Consider the following 19,232-nt stretch of genomic DNA (forward strand, 5'->3'; position numbering starts at 1 on the left):
TGAGCTGTATGCAGGTGGCCTCTGCTTCCCAAACCCCAATGAGAATTCAATACTTGGACTGGCAGAATCAAGGTTGCAATAAACCCAGGCCTGGCAAGAGTCAAAACCTGTCCAGAAGGTAAAACATTTCTTCCACTGGCCACACCACTCAATTTGGCAAATTCATCTATTGAAGCAGGAAACGTCACCTGGGATGAGAAGAAAAACTTAGTTCCACTGCCACCTGAGACCTGTGCTGCCACTTGGCTGGTGCCGTCTTGAGAGTAAAGTGTGACCTCACACCCCGCAAGGGTTCCCATGACACACACAGTGGAACAGAATTACCAGAGAATTAGCTCCGGCCTCTGAAAGTAAAGTGCACTTGCTGTTACAGATGAGGTCACACCCAGCTCAGACGCCTCAAGTGAGAAACTCATGATGCAAACAGACTTCCCTATGGGGCAGCTAGAGGTGAAGGAGGCAGAGGCCAGACAAAGGCAATGCTCGCTGACAAACGGGCGGGGTGAGGACCATGACACTACCTGGGAGGTACATGGAACCATGAAACCAGAAGAGCTTTTGGTAGACAGAAAAGTGGCCCCCAAACACGTCCAAGTCCTATTTCTCCAAATCTGTGAATATGTTACTAGATGGCAAGAGGGCCTTTGCAGATGTGATTTATGTAAAGGATCTGGGATTAGGAGATTACCTGCATCATCTGGGTGGGCCCAATATAATTCCAGGGTCCTTTAAGAGGAAGGCAGGAGGGTCAGAGTAAGAAAAGGAGATGCGTCAGTGGAAGCAGAACCAGAGTGAGAGATTTGAAGATGCTTCACTGCTGGCTTTGAGGTGGAGGAAGAGGCTATGAACCAAGGGATGCAGGTGGCCTCTGGAAGTTGGAAAAGACAAAGAAATGGGTTCTTCCCTACAGCCTCCAGGAGGAATTCAGCCCTGCCAATACCTTGATTTTAGGACTTCCAACCTCCAGTCTTCAAGATAATAGATTTGTGTTGTTTTAAGCCACAGAGTTGTGATGATTCAGCAGCAGTAGGACACTGCCATTTCAGAGCTGCTTTGGCCTATTCTCAAATGAAGCAAAATCTAACAATGGGACTAGCTCTGGTCAGGGACCCCTGTTTATTTATGGGTGATGGGAGTTGTTACCTTGAGACTCATAGGAACCAAACTCATGGTGCTAATGAACCCACTGAGGCTGTTGGAAGTACCTTAGCTCTGGGGATGGGGGCAGAGACTAAGAGCGGGAGAAGTTCCCAAGAGCTGTGGAAAGTGTCCAGGGACACTTGGGTGGGATCTGAGCCACTGGGGGAGCCTGTGGACCAACAGCCATTGAGGGGGCTTGTGGAACTTTGGTTGTACCAAAGGAAGAATGGCTCAAAGGACTACATAGTAAAGGCCCTCTAAGATCAACTCTCTGCAACAGGGATATGGAAATTGGGGTGGGAGAGAAGGAGCAGGGCTGAGAAATCTCTTCAGACCTTCCAACAATCAGTTACCAAGGGACTGGTCGGTAGCCAGGTAAATGGGCACAGAGGCACACTCTGAAGACCACGGGGAGAACAGAGAGAACTTGACGTGAATAGGTAATGCCCCGCCCAGATCCTTGGAATATACAGTACACACAGCATGCATGAATGCAGAAACGTGCATCTCCTGGGACCTGGCAAGTTGTCCCCTTTCACAACTGAAATGACGTACTTCCAATGGAGGCCACTTTCGACGTGAATTGTGGTAATCCAACTGATTTCTGGCTCTGTCATATCGAAGACTCCACTATTTTTGGATTCCTCAGAGAAGCTGGAGGAAAATTTCTCAGGAATTTTGCAGTCTGGTCTTAAACAGATGCCTTTTCCAATAAGGCAAAGGCCTTTATTTAGAGTTTCTGAGAAAGTTTGAGTCAGGCCATTAAATTCGTATTAAATTCACAACATGCATAATAATCCTCTACACTCTTATTCTCCACTTTATACTTCTAAAGAATTTCTTGCATGCAGGGGTTCATTTGCCTGACACTGTAAAGGTGAAAGTGACTTTCTAGGGGCATATAGCTGAACAGAGGCAAAACCACAGGCAGGTTTCAGGTCTTTCACTCTTTGTCGGGAGTGCTTTCTTTCTACTAGTCCAACACTTCCTAAATGCCTTATTCGATACATCACAAGTCCCTTGATATGTCAATAATAAAATAATAATAATAACAGTGGTGTGGAAGAGTGCAATTGTCAAATAAATTTGAGAAACTGCCTTGTGTATCCTCTTTTAGGAATCTCTTGGAGATTAGTTTTTCATATATTCATATAAAGACTCTGAAAAGTCTTGTGATAAAGCAAACCTGTTTCACTTTGGTTAACCCAGGCTTTCCCAAACTTATTTGACCATAAAGACATTATTCACGCAACACACGCTACATCCCATGGAATGAATTTTGGGAAACACCCCTCTAGACCAATGGAAAGAACCCAGGAATCCGGAATCTAGTAATTCCACTTGTTCTGGGAGCCCATGGACAGAGGGAGGGTCCCCAGGCTGGGGGTTTGTATCAGGAGAGCTTAGAGAATATTGCAGGTGCCTGGACTCATCGGTCTGAAATGGCATCTTCTGTGTGATATTTCTGGCCCCTGCCAACGTCAAAGACCTACATTCCATTATGTCGCATCGTGAGGAATAAACTTCTCTGCGAAGACAGAAGAGGAGAGTGTTAACAGGCCTAGGGGTGATTTAGCATTCCCAAGAAATGGCGGTGGAGACTGGGAAGCAACTGCTGAATATCCTGTACCCCCACCTCAGAGCTAACTGTGGGGGGCAAAGGGGCCCCTCTCCTAGGGGAGGGCTGCTCTGGGTGCCTCATCCCAGCCTGGCACAGCAGAAAGAACCAGCCCTAGACCTGCCCTTCTGGGCTCCTGGGAAATCTCATGGACCAAAACACCTGCTGGCTTGCATCTGCGTGTAGAGTAGGAAGCTACTCACCTCCGGACAAGAGGTGATGTGATGCTCAAGGGCTCCAATCCAGCACTTACTGACAAGACCCCGAAGGACGACAGCATGGCGCCAAAGGAGACCCTCCTCTTTGATTACCCCATCCCCAACTCTGCCAAAAATAGGTAGAAAAACAGATGCCACTTTCCCTTAGGAATGAATGTTGGAGTAAACAACTCAGGGCCTTCTCACCACTTCCTTCTTTCCACGTGACAGGAGGAGGAGTGATCCGTCCAATTGGTGAGATTAGGGGACCCTGACACCCAGGGCGACTGGACCCTGTGCTGGAAAAGCAAGAGGGGCCTGGCCCTGGGGTCTGTATTCTTGAAGAAAGTGGGTTTGTGAAGCAGCTTTTCTGCTCTGCCCACCTCACTCTCCCTGAAGGTGGCTCTAAGGTCTAGACGAGGTCTGGGGTAAGTAGTTGGAGGCCAGTGTGGACCCAGGCCCAAGCTGCCCACTGGATTTTCCAGACGGTCCTGTCCTCTAGGCAGGAGGCTGGTTTGTCATGCTTGTTTGGCTGCCCTGTTTGTCTCTCAGTTGGGAGAATGCAGATGTGAGGACAGATGAACAACCACATCCTGGAAACCTCTAGAAAATCCTAGGAAGAGTTGCGTGATCTGCATTTGGAGACCCGGGAAAGACCAAGCCTGTTAGTTCCGGTTGGAGTTCTCACACCAGACAGATCTCTGGCAGACAGATTTTGTAGGCAGTATCTGGTGAAGCTTTTATCGTGTCTTAGCCAGGGCTATGGGACGTGAGGGCTGGAGAAGATACCGCCTGTTGCCTGGAGAGCGAGACTTTGGGGTTTGCATTGTTAGTGCCAGACAGAGTTGGGCAGGTGGCCCCAGAGCTTCAGACACGCCACCTCAGATGGTCAAGGACAGGCCTGAGGGTTCAAAGCATGCCTCATCCCACCATGTATTGCTTCTTTGTCTTTCCCCTGATAAGTCACACCCACTATTTATCCCCAAGCACCACGCAGTTTCAGTATTAGCATGTCAGGTCCAAGGGGAACTGGAGAACATTTTCTAGACCTTGCCTCATCAACAGGACTGCCAGACCACCTGGATATGGCCAGACACTGTCATGGGAAAAGACAAGGTTGTCCCTTTCTAGGTCTACTTGCTGTTACCCCAAGAAGAGAAAGAAGGCAGTCTTCTGGAGCTTCCACGATAACTTGTGAGTCTCCTCAACTATAAACCTGGGAGGGGCAAAGGTAAGAGCAGCCTCCCTATCATAAGTCACTCAGTAAATGGTAGCTTTCGTCACTGTCATCCTCGTCTCACCACCATCAGTTTCCTTCGCACTGCCATTATCTTGAGAATCAGCAACCACGGCACGCAGGGTAACCACTACAGTTGAAAATGGCGCTAGGAAAGGTGGGAAGAGAAAGAGGTGGAGCCTACTTCCAAGGCAGCCTTTGAAAGTCCTCCACCGTTTCATTATTCTGGTCTCCTCCCATCTCAATGGCCAGTTTCCATGGCTGCCAGTGAAAGACGTGGACCCAGGCCCTAAAATGAGGGAGCAGCCCATGCTCCTCAGAGCTGAATGAAGGCACCCCCCACCCATCCCAGGAAACTTTAGGGGAAACACTGCAATTCATGCCTCTGCAGGGCCAACACCAGGACCTCCGTGGGGCTTGAGTTATAAGCTAGCTCTTACTTCTCCCAGGGTGGGGTGGGCAGGGGTTAACTCATTTGTGACAAGCAGAACACTGTCAACAGATGGACAAATGACTGAGTTCTTATAAGGAAGGGATCATTTCTCATTTTGACTGATACTGAAGGGAAACGGAGGTCTCTTGGGTCAACTGCCAAGACCAGAGCAACTGAGACAGGCCTTCCTGATGGAGTACTTTGCAATAGCTCAACACAGATCATGAATAAAGGTCATGCATAAAGCGCGTGGGTTAGACAGCACGTCTGACACATGAGATTCAACCTCAGAGTTTAAATCTACCTCTAAAGTACCCAGGACTGGAAGGGCAATGTTTGCTGCAGCCTGATAAGGAATACATGCATCTGATACCTCACACTTGAAAAAATCAAATATGGCAATCCAAGACAAAACCAAACCAAACAGCCTGTTGCTCGGGGATAATTTCAAGGGAATTTCTATTTTTAAGGGAAAGCAAACAACAAAGAAAAGCAGGGAAAACTGTTATCCCTCTTCCCGTTTCTCATAAGATGTAAAAGAAAAAAAACCTGGTAAGATATTTAAAGGAGAAGCATAATAGGATGCACTTTTTGGTACTGAGGTTTAATCATGGGGATTTCACATTGTTTCCTCCAGGGTTAATGTCTCGTCAACAGTGGACGTAATCCCCCCACAACACCATCGCAGATAAAAGGTGCTCAGTACATTTGATTTGACTTGACTTGAAAGATGAAAGACCTCAATGTACCTTTTAATCAATTATTAGAAGTGGAACACAGTGTTGCAGAAAAATAAACCCTCTGACCTGTTCCAACAGGTTTGAAAGTCCAACAAATAGGTCCGAAGCTAATGCTGGGCTGAGGTGGCTCGTGGCATCACAGAAGCTGGACTTAGGGTGGGAACTCCAAACGGGGCAGGTGGCCAAGGGCTCTTCCCATCAGGCAGTAAAAAATGCCAAGTGACTTCTCATTGCCAAGGCAAAGAAGGGTGGCCTTCAGCCCTCACGGTGCCCACTTGGGGGTTACCATCCTCTTTAGTTACATTTAATCTAACTTTACTTGGACAAATAAAATAAGAGCGGGTGGCAGGAATCACGGTACGATAGGATGTTAGCATTTCTGAGGGGTATGTGTCAAGACCTTCACAATCCCCAAGTTCACAAGCACCACTATGGTACAGCTGAAAAACTTAGGTCATGCTTTTATATCCCAAAGGTTCACTATGACAAGTAAAGGCATCAGAGAGCTGGGTGATGAGTGAGGCTCTCCCACTAGCCAAGAGAGCTGCTCCTCCTCAAACATCTGCCTCACTGAGCGCTCTTCACAGTCTTAGCAAAACTGCAAATTACCACATGACTTGGGCTTTCTATTCTCCTGCAAAACCACCAATGCTATGGCCTCAAACACAAAGGCTGGTCTACGATGCACTTCTAAGACAACCCCACCTCCCCAGGGCCAACCCGAGCACATCTCTGAAGCAATTCCAGGATCAACAGGACTTCTCCAGATCTGAGATTTGAGTCAGGACTTGCTGGGTATCTGAAGCTATTTCTTAGGCAGGAGATAATGGTTATGGAAAATTCTGGAAACTATGTAACAACTAAGGCTCCAGAGCTTCTCAACATGCTGACCCTAGTCATACAGTCAATGTTTTCATTCACATTAAAGTCTCCTGTTTGGTTTAAATACTTACATCATTTTCTAAAAAATTAAACATGCTTCTTTCAGCCAACTCCTTTGACTCTTCAAATTTTTCTACTGCTTGTCTGACTTCTTCATCTGGTATCTTACCTACTCGCTTCTTTTTATAATCGTAATCCAGGCGGCGGCCTTCCAGCTTTTTCAGGTGATGCTAAGAGACAAAGTGGTCCTTTAGAGAACTGTGATGCTCAAACACAGCACAAAGAAATATTCAGCATTTCTGTGAAAATAGTCATTGCTTTTTCTTGGCATAAATTCTAGGGGGCAGGATCCCACCTTACACTTCTTTTGCACGCACTCATCATCTATTAGAGGCTCCCTTCACCGCCGGTCTACAAGGGATATTTGTGGAATGAGTGAATGGGTAGACGGATGGATGGATGGATGGATGGATGGAAGACAGAATGAATGAGTGTCTATATGGAACATAAAGATGCAGTATCAGTATGCAGATTAATTTTCCAAGGTTCTCTATAGGACCCCTCACTTAGGCTCCATTAATGTCCAGGTAATTTCCAACCAAATTAACTATATCCAAAAAAAGTATGTTTCTTTTGGTACTACTGTCAACTCCTCACTAAGAAGTAGATTATAAAAACACAAATTTCTAGTATCCTCTAGAATACTTATGCATCTTCCATAAAGTTCCCAAACAATTACAGAACAAGTTGAATAAATGCCCTCGATGAATGTGATACAGAGGACAGATGCTCACAGGCAACCTCTGAAATGACGGAATTTCTTTTGAAAAATATGATCTCTTTAACAAAGTAAAACAAGTATAAATATTAGAGGTGTCCATTCGTGGAATGCAGTGCCTTGTGTGGTAGTAAGTTTCCCATCACAGTTTGTGTTCAAGTAGAGGGATCCCATGTCAGAAATACTATAGAAGGGATAACTGCACAGGGCAAGGGAGTTTATGACCATAACCCCTGGAAAACAGATATTTGATATTGAAAGTGTATGTGAAAACAGATTGTCCCACTGAAGCACGTAGGTAACTTGACTATTCTTTTTAGTGGGAAGCACTGGTTCTAACCTCCATAATGATTGGGTGAAGAGTATATAGGACAAAAAGTCAGAATCATCTCTCTTCTGACACGTTCTTCTGACTCTGGGCAAGTCTCTGAATCCCTCTGTGCCTCCACATATGTGGCTGTAAACGGGCACAACCAGGCTTAGTCTGGCTACATATGGGTGACGAAACATTTATAGAAGCCCTTTGAGTCCACAAGACCTTGTACAGATATGTCAGTCATGTGTTAAATGAACAGGCTCTCCACTCCAGATATCGAAGATATATAGAGCACAGTTGAGACTATGAAAAGCCTTCTGAATATTAGACTCTTTAATTCTTGATCATCTATAGGATTTAAGTTTAAATTTATACAGTTTCTCTATCAAACCAGAGTTGAAGAACAAGAGACACCATTTAGAAAATTATTTTTTTGCATAGGGAGAAACATTTAAGGATATGTGTATTTTGTACATTTCTCCCACTCACTGCTCAGGATCCACATTTGTGTCCATGACTAGCTACCCTACTGAACCAGGTCAAGTGGAAGAGCAATGTCGTCCAGTGGACTTTCTGTACAGCTTTCTTCAAGGTCAGCAGCACAAGAAGAAATGGCATATGATGTATGTCAGCAAAGGAGGTATTTGGTTCTAAGGTTCTGCATTTGGGAAAGATGTTTTGGCATCCCCGCAACACAGAATGTCTCTTCTCTAGAATCATCTGTTCAATAATAATCTGTGAGCACAAAGGCTGCGCTAGTCATGCAAAAGTGAACAAAACATGCCTCCTTACGCCAAAGCACTTGCTGCTAAACAACAGAAAAAGAGAAGCAGTGATGCTCACAGCACAGGAGGCACAGAAGGAGCACCTGACTAAGCCGGGGAGGGAACAAGAGCTTCCCCAAGGACCGAACATCTGAGCTGAGATCTGCAACGTGAGATGACTTAGCCAGGAGAAGGTGGAAAAGGAGAAAGACAAAGAATAAAAAGAGAGCACAAAGCAAAACACCCCCTGGGGACTGTAAGTAATTCATTGAGGCCTGGGCAGAGAGTTCAAGTGGGAAGGGGTGAGCGATCAACCCGGAGAGAGAAGGAGGGGCCAGGAATTAGGGACTACGGTGCTGGATCTTTACCCCCAAAGTCAGTGGGCAGCTACTGGGGGCTTGTACCTTAGGAAGACTCTGGCTGTAGTGTGGAGGGTGGACTGGAGGGGCCGAGATGTGAAGCCGGGAGTCAAGGGCTGCTGTGCTGATGGGTTTAAACGTTAACCCGAAGAAGCCTATAGAGAGAAAGAGGAAGAAGGGAGATTCCGGAGAGAGGATGCCGGATGTGGCAAAGGCCCTGAGGAGATGAGGATAATGGACTCTGGGGCCCAGTGGAGGACTGGCCTGAGGGGAAGAGGGCAATGGGAGTAAGGAGTTGAGGAGGGTGCTGGCGGGGGTGGGGGGGGGGAGGCTGGGTGGGGGGTCGGGTAGCAGAATATCCTAGGAGTTCCTGAACAGTTGCTTTCATTTTTCTTTCAGTCTTCCTGAATTCCCCTCCATAGCCTTTGGTTTTGGTGTAAATTCTAAATGCCTATACGGGCATCCAGGACTTTACATTAGGGAGCTCTGGAATAGGGCCCAAGGATTTGCATTTCTAACATGTGATGCTGATGCTGCTTAGGGACCACACCATGAGAATCTGGGCCTGAAGAAAGGAAAAGGGGACATCCCCAAGGCTTGGATGACTTCCAAGCTGGCCCAGGCTGCATTCAGATCACTCCTCAAGGCACCACCAGGAAGGTCTTCTGGGCAGCTTCCCCAGGGGGTGCCCAAAGAAGGTCCCGATGCAGCCTGTCCCTCCAGAGTAGAAGTCCCTGGCAGGGTAGAAGTCTCAAGACTGTTTCTGCATATCTGCAAAAGCACCAGCAAGCAAGTGGCATGTGATTACCTACAGGTCCCTGAAAGCTCCCGTGTATGCTCTGGAGGGCCATTTTAACATTTTCCTGATACAACATGTTGATTCCTAGGTACTGATCTCCTTAAGAAGTAATGGAAAATAACGATCACTAGTGCAACGTATCAAAAGACGCAGCTAGGGAGTGTTCTAATTCCACGTAGCTGCCCAGTAATAGCCAGGACATGGAAGCAACCGAAGTGTCCATCGACAGGTGAATGGATAAAGAAGATGTGGCACATATATACAATGGAATATTACTCAGCCATAAAAAGAAACGAAATTGAGTTATTTGTAGTGAGATGGATGGACCCAGAGTCTGTCAAACAGAGTGAAGTAAGTCAGAAAGAGAAAAACAAATACCATATGCTAACACATATATATGGAATCTAAAAAAACAAGTTCTGAAGAACCTAGGGGCAGGACGGGAATAAAGACGTAGACATAGAGAATGGACTTGAGGACACAGGGAGGGGGAAGGGTAAGCTGGGATGAAGTGAAAGAGTGGCATGGACTTATAAATACTACCAAATGTAAAATAGATAGCTAGTGGGAAGCAGCCACATAGCACAGGGAGATCAGCTCAGTGCTTTGTGACCACCTAGAGGGGTGGGATAGGGAGGGTGGGAGGGAGATGCAAGAGGGAGGGGATATGGGGATATATGTATATGTATAGCTGATTCACTTTGTTATACAGCAGAAACTAACACATCATTGTAAAGCAATTATACTCCAATAAAGATGCTAAAAAAAAAAGATGCAGCTAGTATGGTATGATTTTGATAATCAAAAATCCAATACACGGAATTCGCTGGCAGTCCAGTGGTTAGGACTCTGTGCTTTCACTGCTGATGGTCCGGGTTCCATCCCTCGTCGGGGAATTAAGATCCCACAAGCCGTGGGGTGTGGCAAAAAAAAAAAAAGGTATTAAAAAATAAAGATTGCTTTTTAAAATATCCAGTACAAAGTTATGCAGTCATTTTGTTATGTGAGAAATGACTGTAGAAGTATGTATCTTGAACTTGGCTTCTAGCTGACTTCAATAAGGTACAAAATCAAGGGCTAATTAATCCTGGGACTCTTTCCCAATGAGCCAAGTAAACATAACTGAGTTATTTTTTTACCACCCACAATAAGGTGATGCTTTCACTGAGTTGCTATAGAAATGTTCTAATGATTTTAAATAGTATCAACATCATACTAAATAGCAACAGGCAGATTTATAGCCTAGAAAACTTACCCCAATCTCTTTTAAATCTTTGTCTTGTAGTAACTGAAGTGGATCAATAAAAGTTTGCTTTACATTAATATCAAGAGAGTCTTTCACCTCAGCCATTAGCTTCATGGATTCGCCAACTTCTATCAATGCATTGCCTTCAATAGAAAATACAAATAAAAATGGTTCTTTAGCAGACCTAACTCTAAGTTAACAGTGATATTTGTTTAATTTTTTCCCAAAAGTTTGTGATGATCAATGGTGTGTAACAAGGTCCTCAACTCTGGGACCTTTGAATCTTGACCCAGAGAAAAGAAAATGTAAAAACGAGAAAGTCTTTCTAAATATTTTCCACATTTTCCTCACTACTTCTGCACTTTCTCCACCGCATAGAATAAACCTCTAGAATAAAACTCTGAGGCTCAGACAGACTGAGGCACTTACCGTATCAGCCACTAGATGGGGTTAAAGCTTCTTTTTTTAAACTGGTAGTTTTGTGAACTGGCACCAAGGGTTCCTTAGAGGCGCAAGAACAAAATCCGTCTTTGTAAACAATAAAAGGATTCATTCATCAGGGGTTAAGTATTAACCAATAAAGATTACAACAGAAATAAATGAACAAAACCTCATCTCAGCTTCTAGCTGCTAGGTCTTCTTGAGGCCACTCCTTGTATTCTTGAGATGGTTCTAAGTTTCCCTACCCCTTCTGATGTCAAAGAAAGTCTGGCAGTGTCACACAGGACAGCCTTTCAGCAGGGTGGGAAGGGTCTGCTCTTGCAGTGAGGTCCAGGCCAGACATGCCAGACTTGGGCAGCAATGGGCAGCTTTAGCTGGATTAAATCCTGGTATTCGGCACCCGCTAACCTGCAGTGATTTGAAAGCAGGCATCCTGGTAGCTGAGCACTATGAGGGTTGCAGGTTTTCTAGAAGACATGTCTGGGAAATGCTGCACTAAACTGAACTCTTTTTCCTGTAGTTGGGGTCTTCATAAAAAGTTAGAGCTTGGGGTCTCTCAACTCCCAGGCTTGAAGAAGACCTGAAATCCCAGCCCAAGAATTTGCATTTCTAGCTAATTCTGACCTTCAAGTTGTTTCACCTACGAGTCATAGGCACGTACAGTTGATTCATCTGTAAAACAGGGATAGCAATATCACCTCACCTCACTTTTTATTTTTTTTAAGGAATAGCATAGACAGTGAATGTCACAGGACCTTGCAAAATGTAAGTGGAAACCATTACTCCAAACCACAGCTGACCGAGACTCCGTTGTGGCGCGTGGGTAGCTTTGTTCCTCCTGGGAGGCTGTGTCTCCTTAACTAACTCCCCAGAGTCTGGTTCTAACTCATTCTGAGATGGAAATGAGAACGTCCTTTCCCGGCCTGAGGACTCTTTCCTGCCCAGCTGGTCAGAAATGGAGGATATGGCTTCTGACCCCACTGCTCACTCTGCCACCAGTGCCCACACCCCAGAATGTCAGTTAATTTAGCTTTGACGAAAACATTTCTAAATATGTTTCTTACAAGGCGCCAAAGGTGACATTCTGAATATTAGCTGTCACCTCCATGGGTTTGATACCCCCTCTCCTTGCTCAAGATTCCAATTCCACGAGGACGTGGGACTCAGCCTCCACCAGTGGAGGTCTCTGCCCTTGAGGAAATTTCTGTGTGGCCCCAAGAAGAAAGCATCCGACAGCACAGTCTTTCCCTCAGAACAGCAAGCAACCCCTCTGTTCCTAATGCCCTCCTGATGTCGGCTCTCTCTCGCTGGGTACCTAGGAAGCTACCAAATTGTCTGCCCTTCAAATCCCCTGCCCTGTCACCTGACCAGACGCACTGCAGGACTGTCCGTGGATGTCAGGGCCTGCCTGGCGGTCTCTCCTGTTCCCTCCACTGGTCAGCCTTCAGGACAAGGAATAGGCCATCTTGGCCCCATTCACCCAGGAAATAAAATAAAATTCACATTATACTGCTCTGAAGGATACTGTTACCCTCTGTGACTAACCAGTGTTTTAACATATGGGATTTTTTTTTTAAGTTTTCAAAAGACTTTCCCCCCATTTTCCTAGATGAATGACTATGGCCTAATACCGGAATCGTCAATTTCCATATCTTGCTTTGCTACCACTACATGAGTAGCAAACGTGCCAAATTCTCCCGGAAGATTTAACATATCAAATTCGACTCACACCCAATATAATTTATCAATTTAAAGTAATCTCAATCAAAATTTAATAAGTTTTTTGGGGATTCTCTGAGGGTCCAGTAGTTAGGACTCAGTGCTTTCACTACTAAGGGCCTGGGTTCAATCCCTGGTCAGGGAACTAAGATCCTACAAGCAAAAAAAAAAATTTAATAAGTTTCTTGTTTTTTAGTAGAGAGGACTTAAAATGACTCTAAGTTTCATCTGGAAAAATAAAACAGATGAGTATGTCCATGAAATTTTTATAACATCTAGGGGAAATTTTAGTTAAATATATTAAAATATATTTTAAAATGACAATATTTAAAACAACATGACACTTGATCAAAACAGGGTACAGACCAAGAAAACAGAAGAGAAAGACCAGAAACAAACTTAAAATATATAAAATTTTATAACAAAAAAGTTATAGAAAATCAGCAGAAAAAGGTTGAACTTTTCAATAAAATGTTAGGGCAACTGGCTATGTATTTGTAAGAACACAAAATGAAAACCCTATTGCACAGTACTCATCCATTAAATTCAGGAGCTTGGGAATTTAAAGGTAAGAAAAGAAAACATATGTATGAAAATACAGTATAAATAAACATTTACACAGCTTATTAGTGAAGCGGGGAGGAGTGGAAAAGTTTTTCTAAACATGATACCAAAGCTATAAACCATAAAAGAAGACCAATGAGCCCCACTAAATAAAAAGCAAATATCTTCTTCCATTAAGATGACCTCCACCTACAACATCAGAAGGTACATGCCTACCTGGGGCAAAACTTCATCAACATATGAGACAGATAAAAAGCAAGTATCCTGACCACTGAAAAAGCTCATAAACCAGTAAGAAAAAAAAAATGAACACCTTAATAGAAAAATAGGCAAAGGACACAGATATACAATTCACAAAGATGATGACAAACGTGAAAAAAAAAATCTACCTCACACATAATCCAAAAAATAAAGTTAAAACAGCGCCCAGATATCAGTTTTATTTGCTATAAATCAAATGATCAGTTATTTAAAAGGAAACTAAAAAGACAATTCCCAGAGTTAGTACCTGTGCTGAGAAACACACTCTCATACCTTCCTGGCAGGAGTGTCAAAATGGTATAACCTTTCTGGAGGGTCATTTGGGACTATGCTTCAAACACCTGAAAAATCGGGCTTTTTTTTTTTTTTTTTTTTCTGGTCAAGCACTATGAGTTTATTTAGTAATGTAAAATCTAGTGATGATTAATTTTTCATAGCTGCCTACATACACAGGTTTTCATGGCATACAGATTGTCAAGAGAGCTCTCTAGGTTACAAAAGATACTTGTCACCAGATTTTTTCTGCTAAAATAATAACTTTAATGGAAGATATGACAAAAAAATTAGATAAGATTTGGTACAGTATAAGACACCAGCAGGGTACAGTGCCAAATTAAGAACAGAAAAAAGGTCTTTAGAAGATGGCAGGTTCTAATATGTATAACTGTTTCAATTTGTGTACACCTGAAACTAACACATATTGTAAATCAACCATACTCCAATAAAAATTGTTTAAAAAAAGGATAGTAGGCTCTAGCTATTTATCAAACTATATAAACCTATAAGTAAAGCCCTACCAAATTAGTGTACCAGAGGTACCAAATTTGTATACCAAAGGAGTGGGACTTAGAAAGATTGCATTTCTTTTTTGAAATTCAAAGCATCTCTAGGAACTAGAAAAGTTATTTTACAGATGACTACACTAAAATTTTAAACAACAAATGATCTACTAAGGCAACGTAAATATGTTTCAAGGCTAGAAAAACTATCCCCATACTTTCCTGACATCACTGTAAACATAAGAATTGCAATATGCTAAAATCTCAAAGCTAATATATTAAACATATTTGATATTTGGAGCTTTCTGAAATTATTTTAGAATTTTACTTTACAAGTGGGAAATGCACTTTTAATTTTTTAATGACATTTTCCTCCTAGAGATAGAATTTAGACATTTATATCTTTTCAGAGCAAAAAAGTCATCAAAATAGGAGACTAGCATAGTACCAGCCTACAGATAATGGTTACACATGCATGTTTCTTTATTAGTCTCCAAACCATTAGGAATTTATTTCAAACAAGGTTCTCTAAGTCTTCATTGTTTGTATGCAAAATCCAGAGAAAACCAGTTTATCAAATTACGACTTCGTGGTCACGATCAGGGAAAATGTTACTCTTCACTGTGAAGAAATACATGTCAGTCGTTGCAGAGGCAATTTAGACCTCTTTTATTGTCTGTTACCCAGGACAAACCTTTGCCAATATCTAATTACCCACGGAATCAAATTTAAATAAAATAAAGTATTAGAAGGTAGCCCATATGATGGGTATAATTTAGATGATCTTAGCCTAAATTTATCTTTTGCTCCTCAATAAAGCGCACTGGCTCAGATATATGTTCCACAGATGATATGCTTTTTCTTAATCAGTGCAGAAATAGAATTTGTACATCCTGAAAATATGTTTATCTGTCTATCCATGAAGAAAGCTTCCTCTTATTTGCCTCTGTCTTGTTTTGAATATATAATTCAGAGGTTTACAAACTTTTCCAATGACTGTATTTCAGCTTGTGTTTCATCAGGGAACATTTGAAAGGATGTTTTTATTTTACAGGTTTACTATTTGAAATTCATTATTGCTCAAGTTAGTAGTCGTGGGCAGTTTTCCTGTAGAGAGCAATTCCAAACACAATGAGTAGATGCCTGCTGGCTCGAATCAATAGGTTGTACCTCTTGTCCTTTCCCTATATTTGACCACACACTATTCTGTTGTCCATGGCCTCAGGCAAATCAAATTGGTCCTTTCTTCCCACCCCTCCCAAAAGGCCAAAACAGTTCAATGGCTAAGTTTTAAATAAGATTTATAACTGCCTGCAATAATCCTTTGAAGTTTTCTTACTAGAATGAAACATGAGTTTTAGGAGAGTTTCTGATTTAGTTGAAGTGGGGGGGGGGGCGGGTAACAAGCAATAGTCACAGTATTTTTTAAAAATATAATAATTCAGTGAAGATTATACATCAACTGATGTTGCCCTAAGTTTTCTCAGTTTTAAATGATTTTTTTTTAATTGCTAGGGAACAGGTTTAGACACAGGAAATAAAATACAGGCCAGTCCATTATTTACATGCTCTTCATCTTGGCCATGAGGTCTTCCAAACTTTCACCAGAATCTTCCACTGTTACTTCAGGTACAGAATCTTCTTGCTTTGGGGGAACTGTATATGCCACTGTAATTCCTTCAGGTAAGTCAGGAATTGGACCTGAAGAATTTTTCAGTTCCTCTTCTGAAACCTCAGGTACCAACTGAATACCCCACTCATTGTTGTCATGTATTATCTCTTCCTCTTCTTGAACAACCTCCTGTGTGGGCAGTGCTGCTACCTTTTTCTTATATTCTTCCTGTTGCTTCCTACAATTTCTGTCATCACACTGAGGATTTGGCTTCATGGACATAGTAGGGAAAAAATCCTGCATTGCATTGTATCCAAGGTAAAAACTAACCGTACCAAAATTTAACAGAAACTTTAACACATTTTGTACCAAGATCCCAGCAACCACTCCCATAGTGGTAAGAAGACTGGCTGCACAAACACCTTCTCATTTCAGTCTTCTCATCAATATTTGCAGCAACTACAAGTAGTGGAGCACACACAAAACAAGCAGATTCTCCAGGAATTATGAGCTGTATATGCCCTGAAACTGCATTTTCACTGACCCCAGACTCCATCCATGTTTGTCCAAGCTCATTACAAGCTGTATTTATTGTCATTCGAGCTTCAAAATTGTCCACACGGCTAAGAACTAGGTCAACAGGTTTTCCTTCTTCTAATCCACCATTACTTATTCTATTCATGAAACGTTCAAAGTTTTCTACTGTGGTTATATTGTAGTTGTGTACTTCAAAAAGAACATCAGGATTAATGTTCCTCAAAGTATGTTCTGCTGCTTGAACTTTACTTAATCCTGCTTGATGAGGTTGGAAGAAAAGTCTATTCATATTGGCCAGTTCCACCTTGTCATAGTCAAAGAGTAGCAACTTACCAATGCCACATCTTGTCAGCATTTCAGCAGTCACACTGCCAACTCCACCAACACCTACTATTGCTACAGCAAAGGTACGGAGTTTCTCATAGTCACTTACAATTCCCATTCGTTTCAATGCCATCAGGCGGCTGTAGGGGTTGGAATCCACCACTTCGGGGCTCATCTTTTCGACGCAGGCCCGACCGCCTCCTCCATCGCCGCCCCCCAGGGCCCGGCGACTTCTCTCCTGGGCCAGTTCCCGCTCCGGCTCCTCGACCCACTGCTGCAGCCGCTCCACAGACTCGGCCATGGCTGCGACCCTGGCCGCCAGTGCTCCCAGCCCCGGTCGTCGACGTCGCCGCCGCCCCACGCTGTTGGCCTGCTGGGCCCGCGAGGGGTACGTGAGGAGGCACCTCGCAACGGCCTTCTTAGCCCACAACCCTGAGGAAGCCCTCCCGGCGCCTCCCGGACTGACAATCTCCGCCGCTCCTGTGGGCCTCCCGGCCGGGCATACTCTTGTCTCAGCAACTTCACTACCAGGAATTTCATCTAAGAACATAATCTTGGATATTCCCAAAGCTTTATCCATGAAAGTGCCTATCGTAAATGCTATGTAATTTTTTTTTTCACATAAAGAAGAAAAATCTAAATACCCTAAATGGGATTGATGGAACAAACTGTGGATACATGGACTATTATGCAGCCTTTAAAAACAATGTGGTAGAAGACTGTCTTATGACATGGACCATGCTACAGCCAGTGGGAATAAGCAGATTACAAAAGGGAATTAGGGTATGTATACTATAACCCCATTTTAATTTTTTTAAAGGTGTATGTGAATATATATATAAGAATAAACAAAAGGTATAAAGGATATACAGCAAAGTGTGTAATTGGGCCCATCACTGGGTAGGGAACTATGGGTGATGCTGGCATTTTCCTTTATTTTACTTGCCTATGTTTTCTAAACTTCCTGCGATAAACATGTATTACTTTTCTTTTAATTTTTATTTATTTATTTATATTTTGGCTGCGCCACTCGGCATGCAGGATCTTAGTTCCCCAACCAGGGATCGAACCCGCGCCCCCTGCATTGGAAGCACCAGGGTCTTAACCACTGGACCGCCAGGGAATTCCCGAACATGTATTGCTTTGATAATATGAAAAAAATAACAGGCGTTGTTAAGATGAAGGTTTTGTGCATAACCTAAAATAGACAAAGGATGCATTCTCAGCTCTCCCGGGTGATGTGGGAATACTCACCAAAAGCGGAGCCTTCCCCGAGCTCCTTCCCGTATTTCAGCATGCAGTCGCCCAGCAAGCCTTCCGTCTGTGGGTACCCCGTGGTTTTCACCTGTCCTCGGATCTTCGACACAGTGTTCAGCATTCCTAGCTTAGCTCTGTATGCTTAAAAACATTATCATTTGTAATTCCTTAAAATGGCACGGCGGAGTGACAGGTACATAGCATGTAACAAACGGGGCTGGAGAAATCAAGGTCGCTCTAGACAAAATGTCAGAGCCCTGAGACAGGAAGGTAACTTGTGTCACCAAGTTACTCGCATGGTTTTCTAGATTCTTAACCAGGGTGGGTGCTAAGAGCACTGTTGCACAAACGTGATGAAAAATAGAAATTATGGTACACACTGTGGACTCTCAAATAATAGTAACCGGGGCTCTCATTACCCCACCCACAGCTCACTCACTGAGTCACACACTGACACCTGGGCAGACAAATTTTCCTGGGGACCAATTGCAAACTAACAACAGAATTGCTGAGGTGGGTGTTGCAAACCAACTGGTGGTTAACAGCCCCCCACCCCCAAGAGTGTATCCAGACTGATGATATTTAACTTCATGGTACAGGGCCACTGCGCTGCACACTCCTGTCTAGGAAGCCTAACCAGTAGGAGACAGATGCCCCCGTGGGGAACCGGAGTCTGTGTTGATGGTCCCTCAGGTGCAGCTCCACTCCTGGACCCAAGGGAAATGACAGGTGGCCACTAAGTCCTTTCTCTGACTTAGGCCATGAGTGTTTACTAATCCCAGCTCTGTGCGACACACCATGCTAATTACTGGGACTCCAGAGAGACCTAAGACAGCCTCTGACCTCAAGGAGCTCACAGTCTAGTTACTGGAAGGCAGAAAATACAAGATGTAATTATGCAAATAAAGTCTGATGTGGTGTACAGAAAGGAAAATATAACAATACGCTGAATAAAGATGGAAAGATGCCCCCCAAAAGTGCAGAAATAGTGTAAGATGAAGAAGGGGGAATGCTTATTATGGTTTATAACCAACAGATAAAGACTAGGCTGCTTTGACCAAAGAAGAAATTAATACAGGACAAATCAGGAAATACCTAGGGGGAAATGTGACTATGAACTGAACACCAAGCTAAGGATTTGGGAATTTATTCTGTAGGCTAGGTGGTGGATGAGGTAATTTTAGGTTGTAAAAGGGTAAATTTTTATTGTCTTTTATTTTAATAATTAC

At 43.4% G+C, this 19,232-nt stretch overlaps 2 protein-coding genes across 4 annotated transcripts in view; both read right to left on the minus strand.

Annotated features, from left to right (window-relative positions):
• SH3GL3 (SH3 domain containing GRB2 like 3, endophilin A3) overlaps positions 1-19,232 on the minus strand; it is a 145,484-nt gene that overhangs the window by 28,617 nt on the left and 97,635 nt on the right. For 2 of the 3 annotated variants that reach the window (XM_060003608.1, XM_060003609.1), the window contains exons 4-6: positions 18,001-18,144; positions 10,519-10,652; positions 6,319-6,477 (exon numbers count right to left, since the gene is read on the minus strand). In XM_060003608.1, the coding sequence (XP_059859591.1) occupies positions 6,319-6,477; positions 10,519-10,652; positions 18,001-18,144 (437 nt within the window). The remainder of the gene's footprint in view (positions 1-6,318; positions 6,478-10,518; positions 10,653-18,000; positions 18,145-19,232) is intronic. The other variant, XM_060003610.1, reaches the window with a different exon arrangement.
• LOC132419715 (ubiquitin-like modifier-activating enzyme 5) lies at positions 15,781-17,071 on the minus strand. Its single transcript, XM_060003606.2, is given in 2 exon segments — positions 15,781-16,318; positions 16,320-17,071. Coding segments are annotated over 2 exon segments (1,212 nt in total). The 5' UTR covers positions 17,048-17,071; the 3' UTR covers positions 15,781-15,834.

Source organism: Delphinus delphis, chromosome 2, assembly GCF_949987515.2.
Source record: "Delphinus delphis chromosome 2, mDelDel1.2, whole genome shotgun sequence".
Classification (NCBI taxonomy): domain Eukaryota; kingdom Metazoa; phylum Chordata; class Mammalia; order Artiodactyla; family Delphinidae; genus Delphinus; species Delphinus delphis.